This window comes from Phasianus colchicus, chromosome Z (genome assembly GCF_987193195.1).
Source record: "Phasianus colchicus chromosome Z, bPhaCol1.hap1.1, whole genome shotgun sequence".
In the NCBI taxonomy this organism is placed as follows: Eukaryota; Metazoa; Chordata; class Aves; order Galliformes; family Phasianidae; genus Phasianus; species Phasianus colchicus.
Window position 1 is genome coordinate 54,248,815 of NC_143476.1, and position 23,770 is coordinate 54,272,584.

The 23,770-nt window shown below is 36.0% G+C and overlaps 1 protein-coding gene across 3 annotated transcripts in view; it reads right to left on the reverse strand.

Moving 5' to 3' along the window:
- Positions 1-23,770, reverse strand: part of VPS13A (vacuolar protein sorting 13 homolog A) — a 99,351-nt gene that overhangs the window by 18,954 nt on the left and 56,627 nt on the right. For all 3 annotated transcript variants that reach the window (XM_031602382.2, XM_090132486.1, XM_090132485.1), the window contains 20 exons: positions 23,339-23,734; positions 22,633-22,737; positions 22,394-22,540; positions 18,428-18,556; positions 17,664-17,797; positions 15,838-15,967; positions 11,828-12,063; positions 9,811-9,964; positions 8,845-8,991; positions 8,265-8,346; positions 6,882-6,951; positions 6,326-6,431; positions 5,733-5,846; positions 4,617-4,762; positions 4,417-4,498; positions 3,654-3,767; positions 3,187-3,262; positions 2,920-3,083; positions 2,540-2,585; positions 2,216-2,339 (listed from right to left, as the gene is read on the reverse strand). In XM_031602382.2, coding sequence (XP_031458242.2) covers positions 2,216-2,339; positions 2,540-2,585; positions 2,920-3,083; positions 3,187-3,262; positions 3,654-3,767; positions 4,417-4,498; positions 4,617-4,762; positions 5,733-5,846; positions 6,326-6,431; positions 6,882-6,951; positions 8,265-8,346; positions 8,845-8,991; positions 9,811-9,964; positions 11,828-12,063; positions 15,838-15,967; positions 17,664-17,797; positions 18,428-18,556; positions 22,394-22,540; positions 22,633-22,737; positions 23,339-23,734 — 2,702 coding nt within the window. The remainder of the gene's footprint in view (positions 1-2,215; positions 2,340-2,539; positions 2,586-2,919; positions 3,084-3,186; positions 3,263-3,653; positions 3,768-4,416; positions 4,499-4,616; positions 4,763-5,732; positions 5,847-6,325; positions 6,432-6,881; positions 6,952-8,264; positions 8,347-8,844; positions 8,992-9,810; positions 9,965-11,827; positions 12,064-15,837; positions 15,968-17,663; positions 17,798-18,427; positions 18,557-22,393; positions 22,541-22,632; positions 22,738-23,338; positions 23,735-23,770) is intronic.

Sequence of the window (23,770 nt, forward strand, 5' to 3'; positions counted from 1 at the left end):
GGAGTGACATTTGTTTTCCTCCAGTCTTCAGACTTGTCTTAATTATCAGAATTGATGAAAGATTATTTAGAAGTGCCTCATAACAATATCTGCCAGCTCCCTCAGCACTCGTGGGTGCATCCCACCAGGGCCCATAGGCTTATATATGTTCTGTTTAAGTATTCGCTGATATGATCCTCTTCCACTGATAACACATCTTCCTTGCTCCAGTATTTGCCCTGGTCTCTGGGAAGTGGAATTCCTGAAGGCCAGTCTTGCTGCTAAAAACTGAGACAAAGAAGGTATTTTGTTCATCAGTTTTTTCACTGTCTTTTATAATCAGGTCTCTTTCTTCATTCAGCATTTCGTCCACTTTTTCCCTCATCTTCCTTTTGCTATATACATATTTATAGAAGTCATTTGTGTTGCCTTTGAAATACCCAGATTCAACTCCACTTGGGCTTTAGCTTTCCCTAGATTTCATCCCTGGATGCTTGGACAAGACATCTGTATTCCTCTTGGTTTACGTGTTTTTGCTTCCATCCACCACATACTTCCTTTTTTTTGTGTGCAAGTAATGCCAGGAGCAACTTGTTTATCTCTGTAGACTTCTGTCATTTTTGCCTGACAGATTAATAATATAATTACTTAATTAATTTCTGAGTATTCTATTTAAAAACTTGACAATTAAAGACATCCATGCTTCTTGTGTTTTCCTTGCATTTCTCTGCAAAGAAGGTCGAAGGGTAAAATACACAAGATACAGACAAATTTATGGTAGCAAAAATTAACAGCTGTTGTCGGCAGGATTTATGAAAATCTCAAAACACATTCTCCAACTTATTTACAAATTGTAAATATGTTATCATAAGCCCATTTATGATAAAGTTGAAAAGTGGGCCCTTGTAAACCTAGTAAGGTCCAACAAAGTTTTGGAAAGCATAGTTTTTCACTTGGGTTCAAGTAATCCCAGATATGTAGACAAACTGGGTAAAGAAGTCCTTGAGAGTAGCCCTGCAGAGAAGGACTTACGGGTTCTGGTGGATGATAAACTTATCCTGGGTTCCATCAGAAGAGGGGTGACCAGGAGGGTGAGGGAAGTGATTATCCCCCTCTACTCTGCCCTTGTGAGGACCTAGCTGGTGTAATGAGTCCAAGTCTGGGGCTTCCAACACAGAAAAGATGTAGAGCTTTTGCAGAGGGATCAGAGGAGGGCCACAAATGTGATCCAAAGCTTGGAGCACCTCTCCAGTGAAGGCTTAAGGAATTAGGTTTGTTCAATTTGGAAAAGAGAATGCTGTGGTGAGACCTTATTGTGGCCTTCCAGTTTTTAAAAGTTTATAGACATGAAAGAAATCAACTTTTTGTAGGGGTTGAAAGTGATGGGACAAGGGCAAATAGTCTTAAACTAAAGAAAGGGAGATTTACATTAGATGTCAGTTTTTTTACTGAGGGGTTTGGTGAGGTTCTGGAACAGGTTGCCCAGAGAGGTTGTGGATTCCCCATCCCTAGAGGTGTTTAAGGTCAGGTTGGATGGGGCCCCAGACAATCTGATGTAATACCTGATCTTGTGGCAGGCAACCCTGTCTCTGGTTCCAACTCCGGGGGTTGGAACTTGGTGATCCTTGAGGTCTCTTCCAACCGAAGCCATTCTCTAATTCTATGATTAAGGCTAATTATAAGGGAGTGAGATTATCACATTATTCAGCATGCAATTCTGTCAGAGTTCTCAACTGTATCCTGGACTGCATTAAAAAAGAGGTGGCCAGCAGGTTGAAGAATGTGACTGTACCCCTCTAATCTGCCCTTGTAAGGCCCCATCTTCAGTACAATGTTCAGGTCTGGGGCTCCCAGAAGAATAAACACATGGAGTTGTTGGAAAAGGTTCAGAAGAAGCAATGAAGGTGATCAGAGGGCTGAAGCACCTGTCCTACCTACAAAAACAGTCTGAGGAAGCTGTGCTTGTTCAGCCTGGGGATGAGAAGGCTCTGGTGAGACTGGCTTTTCAGTACTACAGTCTTAAACTGCAGTGGAGGAGATATTAAGTTTGGAATGAAGGTGGTGATACGTGGGAACAGGCTGCCCAGAGATCCTATCCATGGATAGGATAGATTTTTCATCTGTGTTAATATTAAAGATTTTAAAGAAACACTAACACAGTGGTCATACAAATAATCAACATACCCCACCATTTTTATTCACGCCATATGCCATTCTTCATATTAATTTTACTTACTTTTTAATACCCTGAAATGTGCTGCTTGCCATGTCTATGATTCCTCCAGTAGGCCTAGCTACTGCTCCCACTAATCCTTTTCCAACACCTTTGAAAAAACCAGCTGCTCCTTCTTTCTGAGCTCCTAAAAGGATCAAGTTTAGCAAATTGTTAAGAAGAAAAGACCATCTTACAATATTATTTGTAATTACACTTGCTCTTATTTGATATGCAACTACAGTCACTTCCACATTTAAATTAGAAGTCAGGGAAAAAAAAATCTTGATAAATGCAAAATCTCATCAAATACTGAGATTTTGAATCATATAAAAGACCTAAACTTACCTCTTATTGGTTTTGTAACAATTCCCGTTATGCCACTGACAAAACCCTACCAAAAAGAAATGAGAGAGTTGTGACAAATGTTTCCACATAACGTTTTTTATTCTTCTAAAATTTTACTTATTACTTCTTTGGTGAATGGTCAGAAAGTATGTGTTTTGTAGTATTCTAAAATCCACTCCAACTATCAGAATTAGAAGCACCTTCTTCACCATTCCTATCATCTTGTCAACCCTCATATATTTTTCTTTAAAACTACCACTCAGTTGTGGCCATGTATTGGCAAACCAGAATTAAAGTGGAACAGCTCTACAGAAACTTCTACATTTGCTATTTTTACCTCTATAAAATTCATTAAACTTTTTATCATATTTTATTCTTACAGAAACTAATCCTTTTCCTCCACGAGTGATACCCTCTCTCAGACCAGTGGGCTGTTTATTCATGGCTTCTCTCCTTTTTTGCTGGTAATCCTCATCCATCGTTATTGCAGCAACACCTTTTGCCATAGCACCAGTGATTCTTGAAGCAGCACCAGCTAATCCACCTATGAGAAAAAAAGCAATAGTGTAAGTAAAATGCCACTGCAGCTTACAAATGCCTACGTTGCTTACTAACGAGCATGCTACTGTGAAAATGTTAAAACCTACCAACAGCTCCCCCTACTAGTGCTTTAAGTCCTAGTGCCATTCCTTCTATAAATTCTTCAGGACCCTGGATGGCTCCCTGAGAAGGGAAAAAACAAAACAGAGCATTTATACTATTTATATAAGTTTCAGATAGTATATATACTTAAACTCTTATGTTTTTATTGTAATTTATATATATTTAGCAGAGAGTAAATTAGATCTTTATTAAGTTCATTCATGCAGCATTAATCTACGGTAAGTACTGCAAGGAACAGTCAATTATGAATTAAGGGAAATAATGTGTTTTTATGTCACTTGAGTTTTTCAGCATCTTTCCCTAATACTTTCACTTTGATTTTTTCAATTCTAAATCTTTTTAGATTTTCTAAATTAAAATCACAAAAGTTATTTCTATACCCAAATTTTCGATAGAATTTATATCTAGCAGTCTTTGCAACATTTCACAAAAAGCCTGAAGAGATTTTTACCTGATAAGGTTCATAGAAAAATGCTTCTACTCCTTCAGATAAGCCTCTTATGAATCCAAACGGATTGCCCAAGACATCAAGACCAAGAATAAGAACATACATCTGCTTAATAGCCTAAAAAAAATAGACATTCAGTAAAAATATTTCAGAAAATATACTAAAAGCATTAAGGCATTATTGCTTACTCAAAAACACAGAAGATGAATTTAACATGAAGAACTCAACATTTGGAAAAGTAGGTACAGATGTTTTAAAAATGACTGTACGGTGAGCAAAACATATTAACATCAGTCAAGTAATTCTACTGCTTGCAAGTATTTCACAAATAATTGAGATAGAGATTTTCCAAAGCAAGTATATTACCTTCACTCATACTGTGCAGCTACAGGACAAAATTTGGTTGTGTGCATAGGCTAAGAGAATTTTGTTCACTATGACTGCAAAACAGTGAGGTGTACCAGAGCTGCATTGTGTTTGCTTTCACTGCTGATTTCTGTGAGTTGCTTTGTTGTGCACACTACTTTTCTTATTGTAAGTTATAATTTAGTCATATTTATAGTCACAATTTAGTAACATAACTTAGTTGCCTTGGTAAAGGCAAGAGAATCTAACTAATGAGTAATAGGTTTTTATGTTTCTTACATATTTAACCAACCTACAAGCATACAAGGCTGCAATTAGATATTGATTTTCATAGAACCAAAGCACACAAACACTTTCAAAATATAAATTTACTGGAATGTTAAAATTTACTTATTCCAACCTGTTTTGAATAATGCTTTGTCACTGCTGATTGGAGCTGCTGTGTAGTACAGAAGTGATAGCTGAGTTCAAAGAATGCCAACCTATTAAGAAAGATTTTTAGAAAATCCATATAATTCAGGCCAAAATAAAATATAATACTGATTTATAATATTGAATTGTTCTTTAGAAGTAGTCATTACAATGATATTTTGAACCTACTTAAAGACAACATCTTGCACATCTGTGAGGGTGGCACCTATGCTCTTCAGAAGGAGATTCAAGGACTGAAGTGGTATCAGTTCTTTCTTCCTTTCTTCTTTGTTACTATCTTCACCACCAGTACTGAGTGAAAAGCTTAAGTGTAACTAAACAATAAAAAGAAAGTTTGGGAATTAACATGAGTGTTTATTAGAAACACCATATTTTGTACAGCACTTCTAATTTTGGCTGAATTCAGACTTCATAACACAGACCATGCATACATCCTTTAGGGCAATTAAAAAAATGAATGAAATTTAAATCCAGCCTCAATAGCTGGAACTGCCTTTAAGAAAACAAGAACTCAAAACTGCTTAGCCATGTTTCCAGATGAGGTCTCCACAATCTTTTAGCTATAATTTATTGGCTATTTTTCAAACCATTTTGTTTTCACAACTAATACACAACACTGAAGTGGACAGAGAATGATAACATAGCATGATGCCAAGCAGGAAGACAAATAATTACTCATATAAGAACTGAAATGTGTACAGCAAAAAACAGTGCAGACCTGAACTAATCAAAATATTCGTTTCACAGAAATGAAAGCGACATTCTTAAAACGGAGAAGACACTCAGAAAATTTGCTGAAACGGCTCTATGGGGCCCTCTGCAGACAAAAAGAGGTTATATGCCCACTCCGGATTCTCTGAAAATAATACAATATCCAATTTGGCATAACAAAGCTTAACTATAGCTCATTTCAAATATATGTTGATCTTCCTTTGCACACTAATTTATTTTTTTTTTTTCCAGAAACGGTGCTGTTTCTCAGCACACTGTCTGCACATGAGAACCATAGCATTTTGAAAAGATAAGTAATGCAAAAGAATTACTGCATATGAAGAAATTTGTGAATAGAAAGGAAATAATTAATATTTTAATATTTATGAAGAGTTTCATAAATGTATGCCACAAATACATCAGTGTTAACAGTAAAATCATTATTTCAGAACATTTTTATGTTGTTTCTGATTGCCTCAACATTTTCTGACTTTACAGGATGTACTATTCTACAGGAGACAAAAAATCCTTTAATTAGAGCATAAGCACAAATAGCAATATGAAAAGTTATACCTTAATTGGAGAGATGTGAAAGTATTCATACAAGCTGATTTGTGATGTATCCATGGATGACACACTCATCAGTTCCTCCTGAAGAGATTCTACATCCTTTTTGAAAAGTTCCAGCTATGGATGCATTTTCAAAAGTAATATTACTTTAAAACGTTTACAATAACATAATCTATCATGACTCTGCTGTTGCTATCTCAAGTTTTCTTATTACTACCCAAGCAAACCACCTTAAGCTTCATACAATTAAATCTTATTTCTGCTCTTCCTATGTATAAAAATCCTTGCATTTTCCCTGTATAATGATTCAACTATCTTCCACTCCCACGGCTTTTGAGAAAGTATTAGAAATCTTTCTTGTACCTTACGCAATATGAATATTAAGGAAATTTTACTCTATGCCTCAGGAAAAAAAGCCTTATGTTAGTTCCAGGCACAAGACTTGACCATTACCATAAACACATTTACTTTTTTTGTGTGTTTGTTGTTGTTGTTCTGTTGTTGTGGTGGTTTTCTTTCTTGCTTTGGTTCTGTTTTTAAAAGCAAGTTAAATGACTACAAATTTTATATCTACTCTGCGAACAGCAGGATTCTACCTGTTGGACATTCGGTACATCAGTCTGTGTAAAAAATTCAACCAGCGCATTCAGGAAGCCAAGGTCTAATCTGAGATCCATCTCTTGAATCAGGACCTTAAAGTATCTACACATGAAGCAAAAAAGTATTATTAAAAGTATTAAAAGTAAGGTGAGCTACCAAATGAAACATGTACTTATATAACTTATTAAGACACTTTTTTATTTGACAGGTTTGTTATCAGACATAAAATGTTTCCTGTGATGGGTAAGACAAATACATTTTCTGTAATCAGAATTATTTTAACAAAGTAGTGACATTTAATAGCATAGACAGTTTTTTCCCCAAACTACTAAAGAGATTAAAAATCTACTTTAAAAGAATCACTGAAATTCTTTGTTTATTCTGCATTGAAGTGAGTAAATAAGAAGGGCAGAGTTTTCAGCTATCCTAGGTGCTCTTATCTAGTTAAGATTGCCTGGGGTAAAATTACCTTAACCCTATATTGATTTTAACTTTTAAAGCTTGATTAGACATTATAAATGGCACAGAGATGGAACATGTAAAAATACTTACTTAATATGAGATATTTGTGAATGTCCTGCAGTTCTCATAACAATACTGACATCAGTAAATGGTTTTGGAGCTATGGAGTTGTAAAATAAAAAGAGATAAGCACAGATCTTTATGTGATAGACATAGCTTGCCATTTTTAACATGAAAATGTCATATATGTTCCAGATGTTTCCAATCCTATGGATAGGATTATATAATGGATGTGACTGGGAAGCAAAATTATGGAAAAGGTCAGGAACAGAAACTCATAGGAAGAGAAGGATGAAATGGAATATCAAAATTCTATTTCACTTATCTCCAAAAATGTATCATTTTCATTTAAAAGCAAATAAATGCTAGCCATGGAATTAATTTCTTTTAGGGAATAAATTCCCTAGCCATGGAATAAATTTTTCAAACAATGACACAAAAATGTAAATTAAAAAAGTCCTCATAATTGTGAACTCTAGCTTAAAGTTGACTTTATTTAGGATAAATAACTGATATTTCTGTAGCTTTGTGAACAAATTTGCAGGTAATTATTGCTGTATCAACTCAGAATCTCTCCTGTCATTACTCTGATGTTCCAGATGACTTTGCCCTAAGTGAGTGAATGGAAGACTGTATTTCAGCACACAGTATACAGAATTGGAGGTCTATGCTCCATACAATGGAAAAAATGGAATGCTACTAATTAAACATAGAAAGCACAATTTACTAAGGAGCTGGTATATGGTGCTTCACTTAGTGCTTTTGAGATTAGTCTATCACTGATTTATGTTTCTTTTCTCGTTATTTTTGATAAGTCAATTAGGTCACTGGCTCAAATACTGCCTACCAGCAAATAAAAAAATAAGCTTTTTAAAAAGTTTGATTACTATGAACAGTTTATTTTGGGCCATAGGGAAAAATTGTGTAAATTGAGACAAAAAGTGAGTCTTATGAAAACTCACGGTCCCCTAAAAAAATCCAAATTTGAGTAATACAGAAAGTGTAATAGATCGACTATCATCAGGCCTAGCAACAGTTTGAAGTTTTCTTCTTTCAAGAGATAAAAGATAGTTAGACTTGGTCTCAACGCAACTTCTGAAAGCTCAACACAGGTTTAACTTGCACCTTATGATCTCCAAGAACACTGTATTAGTGTGTCAGAAGCTGGTACTTTTAAAAGGTATTATATTAAGGGATGAAATAAGTTCATGTTATTATTGTGATTTTTAACTTTAGATGGCTTTATCTGTATTCTCTTTGCAGAGAAAATTGCTTTCTGATCTGTAACATTAGTATCTGGGTTCTTTATAGTCAGTAATCATACACAGTCTTCAGATGGTAAAAGTGGCATGGTTCAATTTATTAAAAGTAAGTTAGCATAAGTAAAGACTATGTTAAACTAGAACAACAAACCTGAATCCAAGGCGACGGACTTTGGAGGTTTAATAGGATAGAACACAAAGGGAAATATGGCTCCAGGAATCTGGTTTTGAATCTAATAGGGGTAAGGACAGGACAAGGTGCAGCACATTAACTTTTCAGTTGTGAAATATTTCACAAGTAGGACAAACACGAGAATTATGAACCACCAATTCAAAAGCAGGAGAAGAAGCCACCACAATAGTTCAAAACACTTCTACTTTCCAAATGAAACTACCAAGCCAAATAATCTAGAAAAGCTAGAAAAGGTTCTGCTAGTTGGTGTTCATAAGCAGCCCCCAAACAATGTTGCAAAGGATTTGCTTATAAAAAATTGAACATATACCTTGCTGAAAATAGCCAATCATACCTAATTTTGAGTTTAATATAAATAGAAGACACACACACACAAAAAGCACAGAAGATGAACAGCAACTGCTTCTCCTCAAGTCATGGGTGATTTTTTTCCAGAAGCATATAAGCAGTACTTTGTTTCAAAGGCTGAGAAGCACTCAAACAAATGAAAAATCCAGACAATTCTGAAAATGTATCCAACTTTACATAAAAAACTTACTTGTATCCTGTAAATTTGAATTCTGAAAGATTTCTGATGTGCTGACGAACTGTATTCCACTTTCAAAGCTGGCAAGTAATTCCTTCTGATAGGAATCTCATTGGGTTGTTGAATCTTCATGTCATTTCCACTAGGAGTTAAACACACCTATTGCAAATATTAAGAAAAAGTTGTTATTCTACATGATATAAAAGAGGGCTTTTTAGACTTCAAATTAACAATTTTTGTTAACGTTTAAATGAAAGCTTAATGGTAAAATTTCTGTCTAACTTAAATTTCAACAGAAGCAAAATAACACAAGGAATCTGTACATTTCATTATCAAGAAAATGTTTAGCTTTTTTGTACACGGTTTTCCAGAGGTCTATGACCAAGATGCAAGCTGAGCAATTTCCTTTACTGCATTCATTTAACTACTACACAGTTCTAATGAGTATGTGGAATTAATTTAAAGACAAGAACAGCTGCAAGCAGAGCATAACATGCTGTTACTTCTCTTAATTATTTCAGGAATATATATATATATATATATATATGTATATTTATGTGGTTGCATGGCACTGCTGAATTTTGTGTGACTGAGATATCACAGTCAGATAAAATACAAGACTTTCTGTTAAAACAATCTCCCAATCTCAAACAAACATCCTTCCTTTCTCTTGATATAAGAGATAACGTAGCTTTGTGCGTATTTAGTCCCATGATCTGTAAAAACATTATAATTCAATTTCAGAATTAGAGGCTAACAAAATCAGGCCCAAAGCAAGCTTCAAAATATTTATGGATTTTTTTTTTCCTAGACTGCAATGAATTTTTTTTTCTAGGTAGAAATATAGAGATGGAATTTTAAATGGACTGTGTAAACTAATCATCTCCTAATTTTTGTTGGTTTTCAGAGATTACAAAATAATAAATCTTTTCCTGTATACACCCATAAGAAATAAATTTATAGAATGATTAGTATTACCAAAACGTTTGGTTCCAATTCAACAGTCTTATTTTCTGATGGAGTTAGCTCACTGTATTCTTTGAATTCTTGTTCTAACTTATCTGTTTGCTTAACACTCAATGGTTTCCATCTAGACTTCTTCTTGGGTTTCGTCTCCCAGACCACGTCAGAACTTTGAAAAACAAAGAAAAGACCAAGAGAAAATAGCTAGTTCAACACAAGATTTGTGTATCTAATTACGGTTTTTAATAGGTAATTACTATGTAATGAGGAAAAACACCATAAAGCACTAGTGTGGTAAATAAAAATAAATCACCCACTGCATTCTTGATTGTAAGTGGAAGTTACTGTTTCTGATGTAACTGAAGAAAAGTTAACAGAAAGTTATCTTTAATGAGGTTTCATATGTAAGAAAACCTTGTCAAGAAGACCGAGTTTCAATAGTGCTGACATTCAAAATCATACCAACTCAATGCAGGATTCCACACATACTCCTCTGTACCTCTTGACACAGCTGAATTTACTAGAATTTGAGAGTTTTTCAAGTCAACAGGAAGTGTCTGATAAAGTGTCATTTATTTTTGATATTTTACTCAATAAATCACTAGAGTACATTTCAGTTTGTACATTACCTTTACTGATTTGATCCTTTAGGGTTTTTCATTCTCGTTATTATTGTTTGTGCGTGTGTATATGCTTTTCTTTTAGTGGTATACAAAAATCAGGTGGTTTTTTTTTTTTTTTTTTTTTTTTTTTAATTCTTTCTTATTTTTATTATTAATGAAACATCATCATTTATTAACTTTAAATGGTGCCAGGGTATTTCCTGCTTTTCTGCTTAGTTATACTGCTTCTATGAGAAGTTCTTACATCTGATTTCATCTTACAGTCCAATACAGTACATGATATAGGACACAAAGTGAGAACTATCAGCCAAGTGGAAGATATTTTTTCTTTCCACAAGTTACTACAGTTCATATATGCACAGCTGATCAGACGCAGCTCCTTACAGTCCAGTTTGTTTTAGCTACATTTGTGTTCACACACACCAGTAACAGAATGATCTTGAAGTAAAGGTGATCTTAAAGAAAAGGGCAAAATAACTGAAGTAGCTGATTTGTTCACTAGGTTGTTTGTTGTTGTTGTTGTTAAGTTTGTTTTCTCATTCTTTTTCCAAATGTTTCTACAAATTAGATACAGACTGTCTACTGCAGTCTTTTTGCAAGACATTTACAAATGGTAAAATTCCAGTAACAGTGGTTTTTTGTGCATGTGTACATGTGTGTATTTTTCTCCAAGGATTTATCTTTTATCTTCAGGAACTGCTTTCAGAAGTTTGATACCAACAACAAAATAATACCAATCTGTAATCACTGCTAGATTCCTGACTACAAATGACTCGTTCCTAAAAACACTGATTCGGTGAAATATCTACTTTGAATCTGGACATTTAGCTGTCACTTTTAAAGTGGTTATTTCCACTGTCTAGATAGTCTTCTGAGCTCAGTTTCTCAAGTGAAGAAAATACTAATCATCAATCTTGGGAATGGCAAAGGAGATTATGTGAGGTATACATGTACTTCAACTTTCAGCTTGTTTTGCATTGCAGTACAAAGAATTAAGAGAGAAACAAAGAAAGGAAAAAAGAATCAGCAACATGTTTCTGTAGCAGAAAAATTCACTGAAACAACTCCTTTCATGTATTACTTCTTAAAACCCAGTTAGTGCGCCACAAAATACACAGACAGGCAATACAACGTATGAGGAATTTTGTTACATAGTCACACTCACATGCTGCAGAAACATACACACAGAGAAAGTATATGCACTAATATAAAACATAGTGAAAGCACTTCTCATTACAACAAGAAAATGTAAGAATTCAGTTCTAAATACTCTCAGGCAGATTCCTTCATTCCAGAGGAAGGGAAGAAAATGAAGAGAGAGAGGGAAATACTTGAAAAGTTACATGTTGTAATTTGTTGCAGGTATTGCTTTATGTTTTTTGTTTTTTGTTTTTTTTTTTTTACATTACCTTGTAATTCCTATGTATGACACCTCCTGCCTTGTGTAATTATTAACCAATGAAATTCCAACATCTTGTAAAGACAGAATAATTTCTTGTTCTGCTAGTTCTGCCTGTACACTTTCATAAACCAATTTAAACACATTCTTATCTTCAGTGATTAGGACAATACGCTGCAGACCTTCAAAAAATGACACTAAATAGACCACCTTTCTACAGTCCAGGCTGAGTACATCTATTTTGTCCTGCAAACAAGAGAAGAAAGGTTTTTACAACTCTATTCACCAATAAGCAAATGTAAGCCTTAAGAATGAGAATATGAACAAATATGGGAGACCATTTTAAAAGGTACAGGAAAATAAAGTTTTTAATTAGAAAGTTATATTGTAGTCTCTTTCTCACATGCATTCTGGCAAACAGAGTTGTTACTGTTTGAACCTTGTCTTTGAAATTCTCTTACTACATGAGGAATTTTTATTTATGCTAATATCAACTACGGACAAAACAACAGTTATTGTTCCTTCCCCAACAGAAGATAACTAAAAGGCAAAAATACCTAGCATTGTCTTATCCACTGAAATCCACTAAGATTATAAAAGCAGGACCTGAAAAATACCTCAATTTTGTCTGATGCACATCTAGAAAATATGTAAATATATATATACAAACAGTATTTACATAGACATTGAGGAATTACATTTTTATGGCAATAACCGCAACCATTTTAAAATACTTCCCTACTTCTGAAACTACATAAATGTGTTCTGTACTTTATTCACAGATTTAATAAAATACAACTTCAACATACATTGTCTCAGTTTTTACTATGGCAAAGTCATCACAAAGGGAAATTATCCTCTCAGCCAGATATCAGGCACCTCCAGGTGTCTACCAGGTCCTTCACAAACAGCCAAAAAAAGTTAACTTGGTTCTTTACTGCAGAAAAGATTTAGAAAACAGAGCAGCTCTGTGGAGAAGGACTTGGGGATTGTGGTAGACCGCAAAACTCAACATGAGCCAACAGTGTATGCTTGCAGCCCAGAGGGCCAACTGCATTCTGGGTCGTGTGGGGGTGGAGGGGTGGCCAACAAAGTAAATAAGGTGATTGTCCATCCACTTTGCCCAGATGAGGCCCCACTTGTAGTGTTACATCCAGATCCGTGGTTCCCAGCACAAGACAGACATGGAGCTGTTGGTATAGATCCAGACGAGGGTCACAATGATGATCAGAAGGCTGGAGCATTTCTTCTACAAAGAAAGGCTGAGAGAGATGGGCTTGTTCATCCTGAAGGGAAGACTTCAGGAAGGCCTCATTATGTTTTTCCAGCAGTCGAAGGGAGCTTATAAGCAGGCAGGAAACTGACTTTTTACATCGTATGATATTGATAGGAAGTGGGTTTGAACTAAAAGAGGGAAGATACAGGTTGGATGGAAGAGCTGTGCTGGTGGGCAAAGTGACCACAAAATGATCGACTTCTCTGCTTCTGGTGAAGCAAGAAAGGGAGGTCAACAGAACTGCCACCTTGGACTTTCAGGGGGCAGGCTTTTGTTCAGAGAATGTCTAGGGACTGAGTCTTGAAGGACAAAGGGGTCCAGGAAGGCTGGTCATTCATCAGGAAGGAAATTTTAAATGCGCACTGATGCCCCCGGTGCTATAAGATGAGCCACTGGGACAAGCCTGGACAACCAAAGAACTTTTGCTGAGACTCCAGGGAAAATTAAGAGAGTTTATGAATTTTGGAAGGAAGGACTGGCAAGTTGGGAAGACTGTAAGGATGTTGCTAGGGTACAGTGTGAAAATGAGAAAAACAAAAGCCCAAGGAGAATTTCATCTGGCCACTACTGTTAAAGACAAAAAGTGTTTTTACAAAATATTTCATTGGATGATGCAGGGAACATTACCACTGAGGATGAGAAAAAAAATGGAGACTCTCAATCCCTTCTTTCTTTCCATCTTTAATAGTCAAACCAGTCATTCTGAGTAAACTTCACAAGCTGAGCTGGAAGACCAGCATGGGGAGCAGAATAAATCCCCAACAATTCAGAAGGAACCGATTAGTGACCTGTTAAACCACCTGGACTCTCATAAGTCCACGGGACCAGATGGGATCCACCTGAGGGTACTACTGGAGCTGGTGGAAGTACTCAGCAAGCCACTTTCTGTCATTTATCAGCACTTCTAGGAGGTTCAGAAGTACTAGGGAGGACCTAGACAACTGGAGGTGCACCCAACTACAAGAAGGGTTGCAAGGAGGATCCAGGCAACTACAGGCCTGTCATCCTAACCTCAGTATTAGTGAAAGTTATGGGACAGATAAGATGATCTTGAATGCAATCTCACAGTATGTATGGAACAAACAACGGATCAGGCCTAGTCAGCGTAGGTTCATGAAAGGCAGGTCCTGCTCAACCAATCTCATCTCCTACGACCAGACAGCCTGCCTAGTGGATGAAGGAAAGGCTGTGAATACAGTGTACCTAGACTTGAGCCCTATGGAAGGATCTGGACAGAGTAGAACAATAGGTTAAGGCCAACTGTATGAGCTTCAACAAGACCAAGTGCAAGGTCCTGCCCTTTGGTGACAACCCCATGCCAGATTGGATGGAGCCTCAGTCAGGCTGACCTATTGAGTGTCAGGGTTAAATGTGTGAGTAAGATCCTTTTGAACATACATCATTCTATGACTTTATGAACACAAAGGAGAAAACCCCAAAACATCTGAAACACTTCATTTACCTTTTCTTTAGTTAAAGAATTAAAATCTTACTAAGAAAGTGATTATCTGGAGTACTGCATCCAACTGTGGAGCCCCCAGTACAAAAAAAGACACGGAGCTGTTGGAGAGGGTCCAGAGGAGGGCCACAAAGATGATCACGGGACTGGAGCACCTCCCCTATGACGACAGGCTAAGGGAGCTGGGCTTGTTCAGCCTGGAGAAAAGAAGGCTGCGGGGTGACCTCGTTGCAGTATTTTAGTACCTAAAGGGAGCCTACAGAGGAGAGGGGAATCAACTCTTTGAAAGGGGATAACTGCAGGACAAGGGGAAATGGTTTTAAGTTGAGGGAAGGGAGATTTAGGTTGGACGTCAGGGGGAAATTCTTTACAGAGAGAGTGGTGAGGTACTGGAACAGGCTGCCCAGAGAGGTTGTGGATGCCCCGTCCCTGGAGGTGTTCAAGGCCAGATTAGATGGGGCCCTGGGCAGCCTGGTCCAGCATTAGGTGGGGAGGTTGGTGGCCCTGCATGTGGCAGGGGGGTTGGAGATTCATGATCCTTGAGGTCCCTTCCAACCCTGGCAATTCTGTGATTCTGTAATTAACATGAAAAAAATATCTTCAAGTTCCCTTTTGAAGTAGGACCTCATCAAGGAATATCATTATTTAGCAGTTATAACGGAAGTGTATTACCTTCAGTAGTTAATGATTCTAAGATCACTAAGTCATAGTTGTACAAGTCAGTGCATTTCACATGCACATCTAAAGCAACTCTTTTTTTTTTTTTAATTTATTGATCTATTCCTAGTATACTAAAATGCAGTAGGAGATGAAATGTGATAGGCAAAACAAGTCTTGATTCAAAGAAATGAGATTACTCCCACATCAACTATCCCAGAATTTAATTAGGTCTACGACAAGATAAAGTTCTGGTTCTGAAGATGAAAAATCTTACCAGTACTGCAAAGGCTGACAAAACATTACATCATTATGCGAAGTTAGCTATTATTCTAATCTTGAATATAAAAACCTCAAGGAAGTCATAGTTCCTCCTTTTCCAGGAAGTACTATGTGTGAATAACAAAAACATGCATACAGGTACAACCAACAGAAGCATCACTATGAAAACTAATATTCCTGGCTCTTGAATATGAAGCTATGGAACATTCGTCTTTACTGTGATCTGAGTCTCCTCTGCACAGCACTTGTGTCAGAATAATGCGTAGATTTGTTAATGATGCAGTAGCAAAAAAAAAAAAAAAGCGTATACAGAAGAGTAAACAGCATTAAAAGTAGATACACGTACTTCTTTTGGTGTAATTTCCTCAGTTCTTTTTCCACATTTCCATGTCAATTTTCTAGAGCCAGCTGGGTCTGCCCAAGTATACAACACTGCCTTGTTTGGCTGAAGACAGCCTTCTAATTCACTGAGGGAACTAGAACAAAAAGAAAAAAAGAAAAAAGCAAGAATACTTACCTTTTCAAGTAATGAAGGTGAAAACTGGAAACAACAACAAGCAGGTTAAACAAAAAAAAAAAAAAAAAAGAAAAACCAACACAAAAAACCATACTCAGCACAATAATAAAATCACTAAACTTCAAAAATACATATTAACACTTACTAAAGTATGCCCACTAGATTTTTAAAAATCATTTTCTTTCCCACTTGAATGAAAACGATTAAGTATAGAAAAAGTAGACAGAGATTGAAAATTCAGGACTTGTGCTGTCTAACAAAATTGTTCAGAATCTTTTGTTTAGGAAAGCTTTCCTTTATATGATTTGCTGAAGGGAAAATAGTTCTTTGTACCTGGATACAATGAGTACCTTCAGGCAAACCAATTTTAAATACTGTTCCCCTCACACACAGTTGAAACAGGCAGACTTTTTTTCCATAGCTTTCTGGTCTCTTTCAGGAGCCTGTCCATTGTCATGTATGTAACAGAAGTTACATATATATGTATTAAATTACCCTGGGGAGGCCCAAAATCCCATAAGATGACTGATTTTTACAGATAAAAACCATTCCTTAACTTCAAACAACATTACAGCAAGTGTTTAAGTGAAATCAAGACAAATTTCTAGTGATTGCAGATACTCAATCTGGCTTAATAATTCTTACATAACTGCCTGTTTTTCAGTCTATTCTCTCTTCTTTTCTATAACATTTTAGCTCATTATTTTTGCTAAATCTTCACAAACTTGCCAGTAGAGGACAAGTTTGAAATCTAACTACATTTCCAGCTCAACTACTAGTTATTCTCTGATGTAGGTTCATGCATGTTTACAGAACAGCTAAATAAATCCTTTGCCATGATTGAGGAAATGCAAGGGTCAAGGATATAATATTCTTAAGAGGGACAATTGCCTCTTTACCTCACAAAACAGCTTAATTACTTCTAGAACAAGGTTCTTTGCGCAACAGCTAAATAAATCCTTTGCCATGACCGAGGAAATGCAAGGGTCAAGGATATAAAATTCTTAAGAAGAGGGACAATTGCCTCTTTACCTCACAAAACAGCTTAATTACTTCTAGAACCAGGTTCTTTGCGCTACATAATTATTGATATTTATGTTCAATTTATAAAACAGAAAAATTTTCGGTACTCTAACAAGAATAGATATTCAATTTCTAAGAAATAGGCTTTCTCCTCCATTATTCTAGCTTAGGTAGTTGAAATGAAAAGAGAATTCTAGACGCAGAAGTCCATCTAAACTTTCATAGACTGCTTTTATAACTAAAAAAGCATGTTCCTGTGTAGGAAGATGAAAGTGCTTTACAATCCATCAGCTAAATGCTTCTCCGCATAGCACTCATTTATTTCCTCCATTATTGAGCAAAGAATGTTGACATGCCTATTTTAATTCCGCATGTAATTTAGTAAATGTACACAACTGACCTAAAAGCTTGTAATGGAAGGCTAAGAGGGCTTAAAGTGCAACACTAAAACAGTTCCATACGTATATAACATACACATGCATAATAACAATCTAGCCTGAACTATTATCACCACAAAAATCAAACTGCAACTTATTTACTAGTTAGCAGACATGGTTATAATGCATTAAATAACAAGCAGCACAACTGCTTGTAGGCATGCACAGTAAAAAAAAAAAACCTGTCTTACACACCTTTGTCCATACTCAATAATTTCTTCTTCAGTATGGTTTATTAACAGAAATGGTGCTGCACCATCATGGTAATCAGAAAAGGTAATCACTGTAGAATGTTCAGTCAAGTTGACATCCACTGTAATCCCTCCAAGCTATCAGATGTAAAAAATTACATAGTAAGTAACAGCAGAATTATTTTCTAACAAAGCAAATATAATTTAAATATTTCTAAAAACTTGCATAAGATGAAACTATCACCCAATAAAACAAACAATATGTTTTAACATATCTATTATATATATTCCTAACCATAGCATTATTAGAAAACAAGCAATGCATTCAGTAACTAAAACGGTGGAGAATTTCTACAATCCCAAAATTCAGGCTAGTAGTAGCACAATCTTCCTTGAACCACTCATATGAAATAATATCTCCAAAATATTCTACTAGTAAATATCAAATATTTTAAACTGGTGCGAGATGAAACTAAATGTAAATTTAGTTGCATCAAAGTTACTTTTCAAAGTAGCAGTGTCATTTTACAACTAATGTAAATACGTCTCAGTCTTAGCTATGCTGACAAAATCTTTTAACTTCAGTAGTTCATTTCTCAGAGAACTTATAATGAGACATCTACATATATCTTCATGTACCTGCACACACACACACACACACACACAATTTTTCCCAAGCTAAACTTCGTAAAACTTCACTGAGTAGAAAACATTGTAGAATGGAAGTGGGACATGCCTTTATGTAATTTTCAGGAGGTAACCATTTACCTTGTTGTCTAAATGCAGTAAAAGACAGTTTTCTTGCTTATCAAAATTTATCTTCCTTGGTGGGAGATTTGAATTTTCAACTCTAACAAGCAGTTTGTTGGCATCATTTTCAGGCCAAAAGGGAATACACTATTAAAAAAAAAAAAAAGTGTATTTTGAAGTAAATGAGAAGACAAACTAGGTATTAGAAGGAACTCCACTTCAGCCCAATGTTCTTTCCTAAAATTTCACCCAAAATTGTAGCTGAATTTGATCAGAAACTGTTACAACACCTAAAATTAATTACTTACCTGAACACAATGAACTGATTCAGAAATAAAATGGATAAAATAAAATTCAGACACAAAATGGATAACATTTTTGAAATCCCAAGTATAAAGCAGAGCTAAAACACTAAAAGTGGCCTTGCTTGTTATAAAAATAAAAAAAAAAAAAACACAATCACATTTTTTTCATTAGGATTTCTTGTTAAATAAGTATAAATTAATTACAAGACAAAATATATTTGCATAAATATACTGCTACATAACTTGAGTAAGCAGAATATTGGCACATTAGCTGCACTTTTGTAATATATAATACACATACATACTCACATATAAACCTGTGTATATAAAACAGAAATAAAATATGAGCCTTAGGAAATTAAACCAAAGTGTACGTTCTGCTTTTTTTTGTCCACAATTGAAATCATCCCTTCTGGATTTAAAAATCAATAATGAAATTTTAAGTTTACATTCTAGGTAGATAAGACAGGGAGAAAGGAAAGAAAAAAGCTTTAACCCTAAGTAATGAAAAGTCTGCAGCTGACTAAGAGTCCTGCAAAAGGAACAATTTATGAATTATTCATAATCTCAACCATGTTGGCAAGCACTCACAGCATTCGTATAAAGTTCACAGTGGCTCTGTGCTCAGAATGAAATGACCAGAATAAGTCAGTGACTGTCAAGATGCACCATTTTTCCTATATACCAAACCATTCACCTGTAGCAGTCAAAATTGCAAATTCATCTCTTTCCAATACAGATTGAGATACCAGATGTTTTTGTTCAATTCTATTTAAATCCCAGAGTTAAATCGTCAATGGTGAAAGACTAGTTCACCAACTTACCATGCCACTAAGTTCCCTTTCCCATTGTTTCTCACACCACAGGAAGCAGGAAAACAAAGGAAAAAAATATAGTTAAACAGCAAGATTGAAGGTATTTTCTACTCCAACACCAAAGGAAACATAAATTGTGTAATACACCAGCATAAAGTATAGCAAGTAAGTCTCAACATAGGAGCATAGGAAGTCTCAGAGGAAATTCAAAGAGAATCAGTCAACAATAAATGAAAGTTTTAAAGAAAAACTAAAACAAGTAAAAAGGATTAGTTAAGAAATAAGTCACAGAAGTAACCAGAGAATTGAAATACATCACTTTCTTGTAAAAGTCTTCAGTGCTTTAGGCACAAAATGGTACTATTTCCAAATGTTTTGCTACATGATTTGTCAGATTGAGTATTAGGAAAATTCTTCACCAGTGGTCGGTACTGGAACAGGTTTCCCAGGGCAGTGGTCAGAACCAAGCCACTGCAGATCAGAATGTGCTCGGACAACGCCCTCAGGCACATTATTTTATTTTTAAGTAGTATTGTATGGAGCTGTAAGCTGGACTTGATGATTGCTATATGCCCTTCCAACTTGGAATATTCTATTCTGAGTACTTCATCAGACATTACATTTTCACCTCTGTACTTTGAACACTAAATTGACTTTTTATTCTGGCATAACTGTGACAGAGGACAAGGGAAGCACCACTGATGTCGTCTATCAGGACTTTAGTAAGGCCTTTGACATGGTTCCTTATAACATCTTTCTCTCCAAACTGGAAGGATATGGGTTTGATGGACAGACTGTTCAATGGAAAAGGAATTATTTATGAGGTTGTACCCAGAGTGGTGGTCAATGGCTCGATGTCTGGATGGAAATCAGTGATGAGTGGTTTCCCTCAGGGATCAGCACTCTGGAATCAACAGTAGGATCAAATGCACTCTCAGCAAGTTTGCACCAAACTGTGACACCAAACTGTGTGGTGTGATTGACAGAACTGAAGGACAGGATGCCATTCAGAGAGACCTAGATAGGCTCAAGCAGTTGACACAGGTGAACCTCATGAGGTTCAACAAAGCCAAGTGCAAGATCTTGCAAGTGGGTTGTGGCAACCCTCACTGTCAATATAAGCTGGAGGATGTAAGGATTGAGCACAGATCACTTGAAAAGGATTTCAAGGTACTGGTGGATGGTAAGCTGGACATAAACCTGCAATGTACCCTTGCAGCCCAGAAAGCCAACCATATTCAAGAAGGAGTGGTCAGCAGGTTGAGGGAGGTAATCCCAACCCTTTTTCTCTCTTGAGACCTCTCCTGGAGTACGGTGTCCAGATGTGGGGTACAGGAGAGACAGGGACCTGTTGGAGCATGTCCAGTGGAGGGTCTCTAAAAGAATCCCAGATACAGAACAACTTCTTTAAGACAACACAGTGAAGCAGCTGAGGCTGTTCAACCTGGAGAAGAGAAGACTCCAGAGAGACCTGATAGCAGCCTTTCAGTATCTAAAGGTGGGATATAAGAAAGAAAGGGTCTGTTGTGAAAGGACAAAAGGAAGTGGTTTCAAACTCGAAGAGAGAGATTTATATTGGACACGAGGAAGAAATGTTTCACAATAAGGGTTGTGAGGCACTAGAACAGATTGCCCAGAGATGTAAATGTCGCATACCTGGAGACATTCAAGGTAAGGCTGAACAGGACTCTGAGCAACCTGATCAATCTGTTAGATGTCCCTGCTCATTGCAGAGGATTTAGATTTGATGACTTTTAAGGGTTCCTTCCCACACAAATGATTCTATGATTCCACATTTAACAGCAATCTCAAGTACAGATACAGTCAATATTTTCTTTCTCTAAGAATTCATGCTGGTCTGCTCTCTTGGAGTAAATATAATTTAAAGAACTGTTTGTCCTTGTTAAGCCATTTCATACCACTCAAAATTTACCAACTCCTTCCTACTGCAATACTTGAAGAGCAATTAATTTCTCTCAAAAACAGAAATTGAAGTTTAACAGATCAACTCCTTTCCTGACAGGACACATGCCCAAGACCAGATGGGCTATACCCAAGAGCTGCTTTTTCCCTGAGAAGACAGCCTATCAATAGGAAAGTTCAGATAAACTGAGAAGCAGAAGGAAGAACTCTGCTTAACTCAAGTGGAAAAAAGTGAATGAAGAAAAATGGGGAGCACTGTGGGGAAGTGAACTACGCTGAGATATGAGCTAACGCATTAGCAAGCTTGTCTCTATTCTAGATAATCTCTCTTCAAGACCCATTGGAGGAGAGGGAAATAGAGAGATCATTCTTCCTAAAAGGCATTTACTTTCAGCATTTACATTATTTCAAATTGAACCCAACATTACCCCCAAATACATTCTTTCTCCTATGTGTTCTGAAGAAAGTTCACAATGTGAAAATTGAGATGTACTGAACTCAAAACACACACACGGAATCCAAGACACATACAGAAAAAAACTGTGTTAGACACAGAGATACCGCAGTGCCAAAAGTGAAGCATGCCTAGTCTACAACAGAGCAGACTTTGTCAGCACAAAAGCTGCCATTTCTGCACCACTTGTCCTAGATGCAAGTCAGTCAAACCACTGAAATAAATGGAACAGGAGTGCCATATGGAGAAACATAACAGCTCTCATACTACTATTTATGATGCAAGTAACAGAGAAAATATTCCACTTACTGTAAATCTGGTTTACATTTATATGTCCAAAAGTCATTGAGAAAAGATAACAGAACACAGGAAACTTACTGAAAAAGCAGTGTATTAGTCATAGAACACTGTGCATGTCTTTTAAATGTTTTAACTAATTTATTTCTCTTAAGGAAAACACCTGAAAGAGTTTTCTTCATAAGTTTACCTGTTGTAAAACAATTGGTATCCACTTTTCCTTGCCTTCTTCAGCTACTTCCAAAGTGTATTTGCTTCTATTTGAGATCATAAAAAATGGAGTGAAAGTTACAATTCTAGTAATATTGAAACTGCTGTTGTTTATAGTGACGCCAACCTGTGAGTAGAAAAAAGTAGTTAGATACAGTTCTGCTCTGACTTATTTATATTTCCTGAAAGTATTGAATTCAAAAGATAAACTTCACTTACTTGATAATCTTTTTTATGACTCTTGCATTTCACTGAACCATGACTTCCAACGGTGTCCAGTGAAAACTGATCAGACAGCTCACTGTCCGTTACCATAAGCTGAACCTATAAAGAAGCAGCTTGTATTAATTTTCACTTTACAGACACTGGCCTCTGGAATCACATACAGAGTATACATGTATACATACAAACTTAAGCACCTACTGAAAACACCAATATTTCTATGCATAAGACACAACTGACAGTATTCATTCCTCAATTAGTAGTAAGCACCATTAAAAGTCTCTTAGCAAAGTCAAGTGATAAATTACAATTAAACCACAATTCACTAACATCTCAGACAGAATCTAACAACCACAACGGCAAGTATTCAATTTTCAAGTACCATAGCTTCATATTCTTAAACAACTTCTAAGCATTACTTAGAATAAGGACTTTTATTAATGTAGCTTAAATGAGAAAAAGGATTGTTTCTTTCTCAGGGAACACTTCTCAATGTTTTTCCTTCCTGATAAAAGATGAGCATCTCTTTCTTAGGAATATCTTCGATAAACTTCCTCAAGTATATCTGACAATATGGTATAATATTTAAGATTGTCTTTAGACAGAAGTGCATTAAGTTTCATGATTTTTACAGAACATGAAAGTGTAGATAGCTTTCAAAGTAAAAAAGATAGAGGGAATTAGATTTTATTCATTGTAATACCTTGTTATTTTGGAGGAAGTTTTTGGGCTGGAAAGAAAACAGCAGCGGCTTTTTGCAATCTGGAGGATGCTTGCGGTGAATGCCATCAGCTTTGTATTGCAACATTCGACCAGTTTTGTTTACCATCCAGTATGGGCTGTGAATTGCTATAACCATTTGTCCAGTTGTGTATGTCACATGGACAGCAATGTCCAGCTCAGTCTTATCCAACTCTGTGATGCAGTAAAATGTTGTGAAGCTGATATCTGGTAAGTTACTTTTTATATGGTACTCGCTTTTCCAATTTTGATCAAGGTAATTAAGCAGCTCTAAATCTAGTTTTGTTTGATCCAAGACTGCATTATGAATCTGGGCTGAACATCCATCTTGCAGAGTGTCATATTTGTTCCCATTTCCCTTAAAAAAAAGTCACAGTCAAAACAATATCAATAT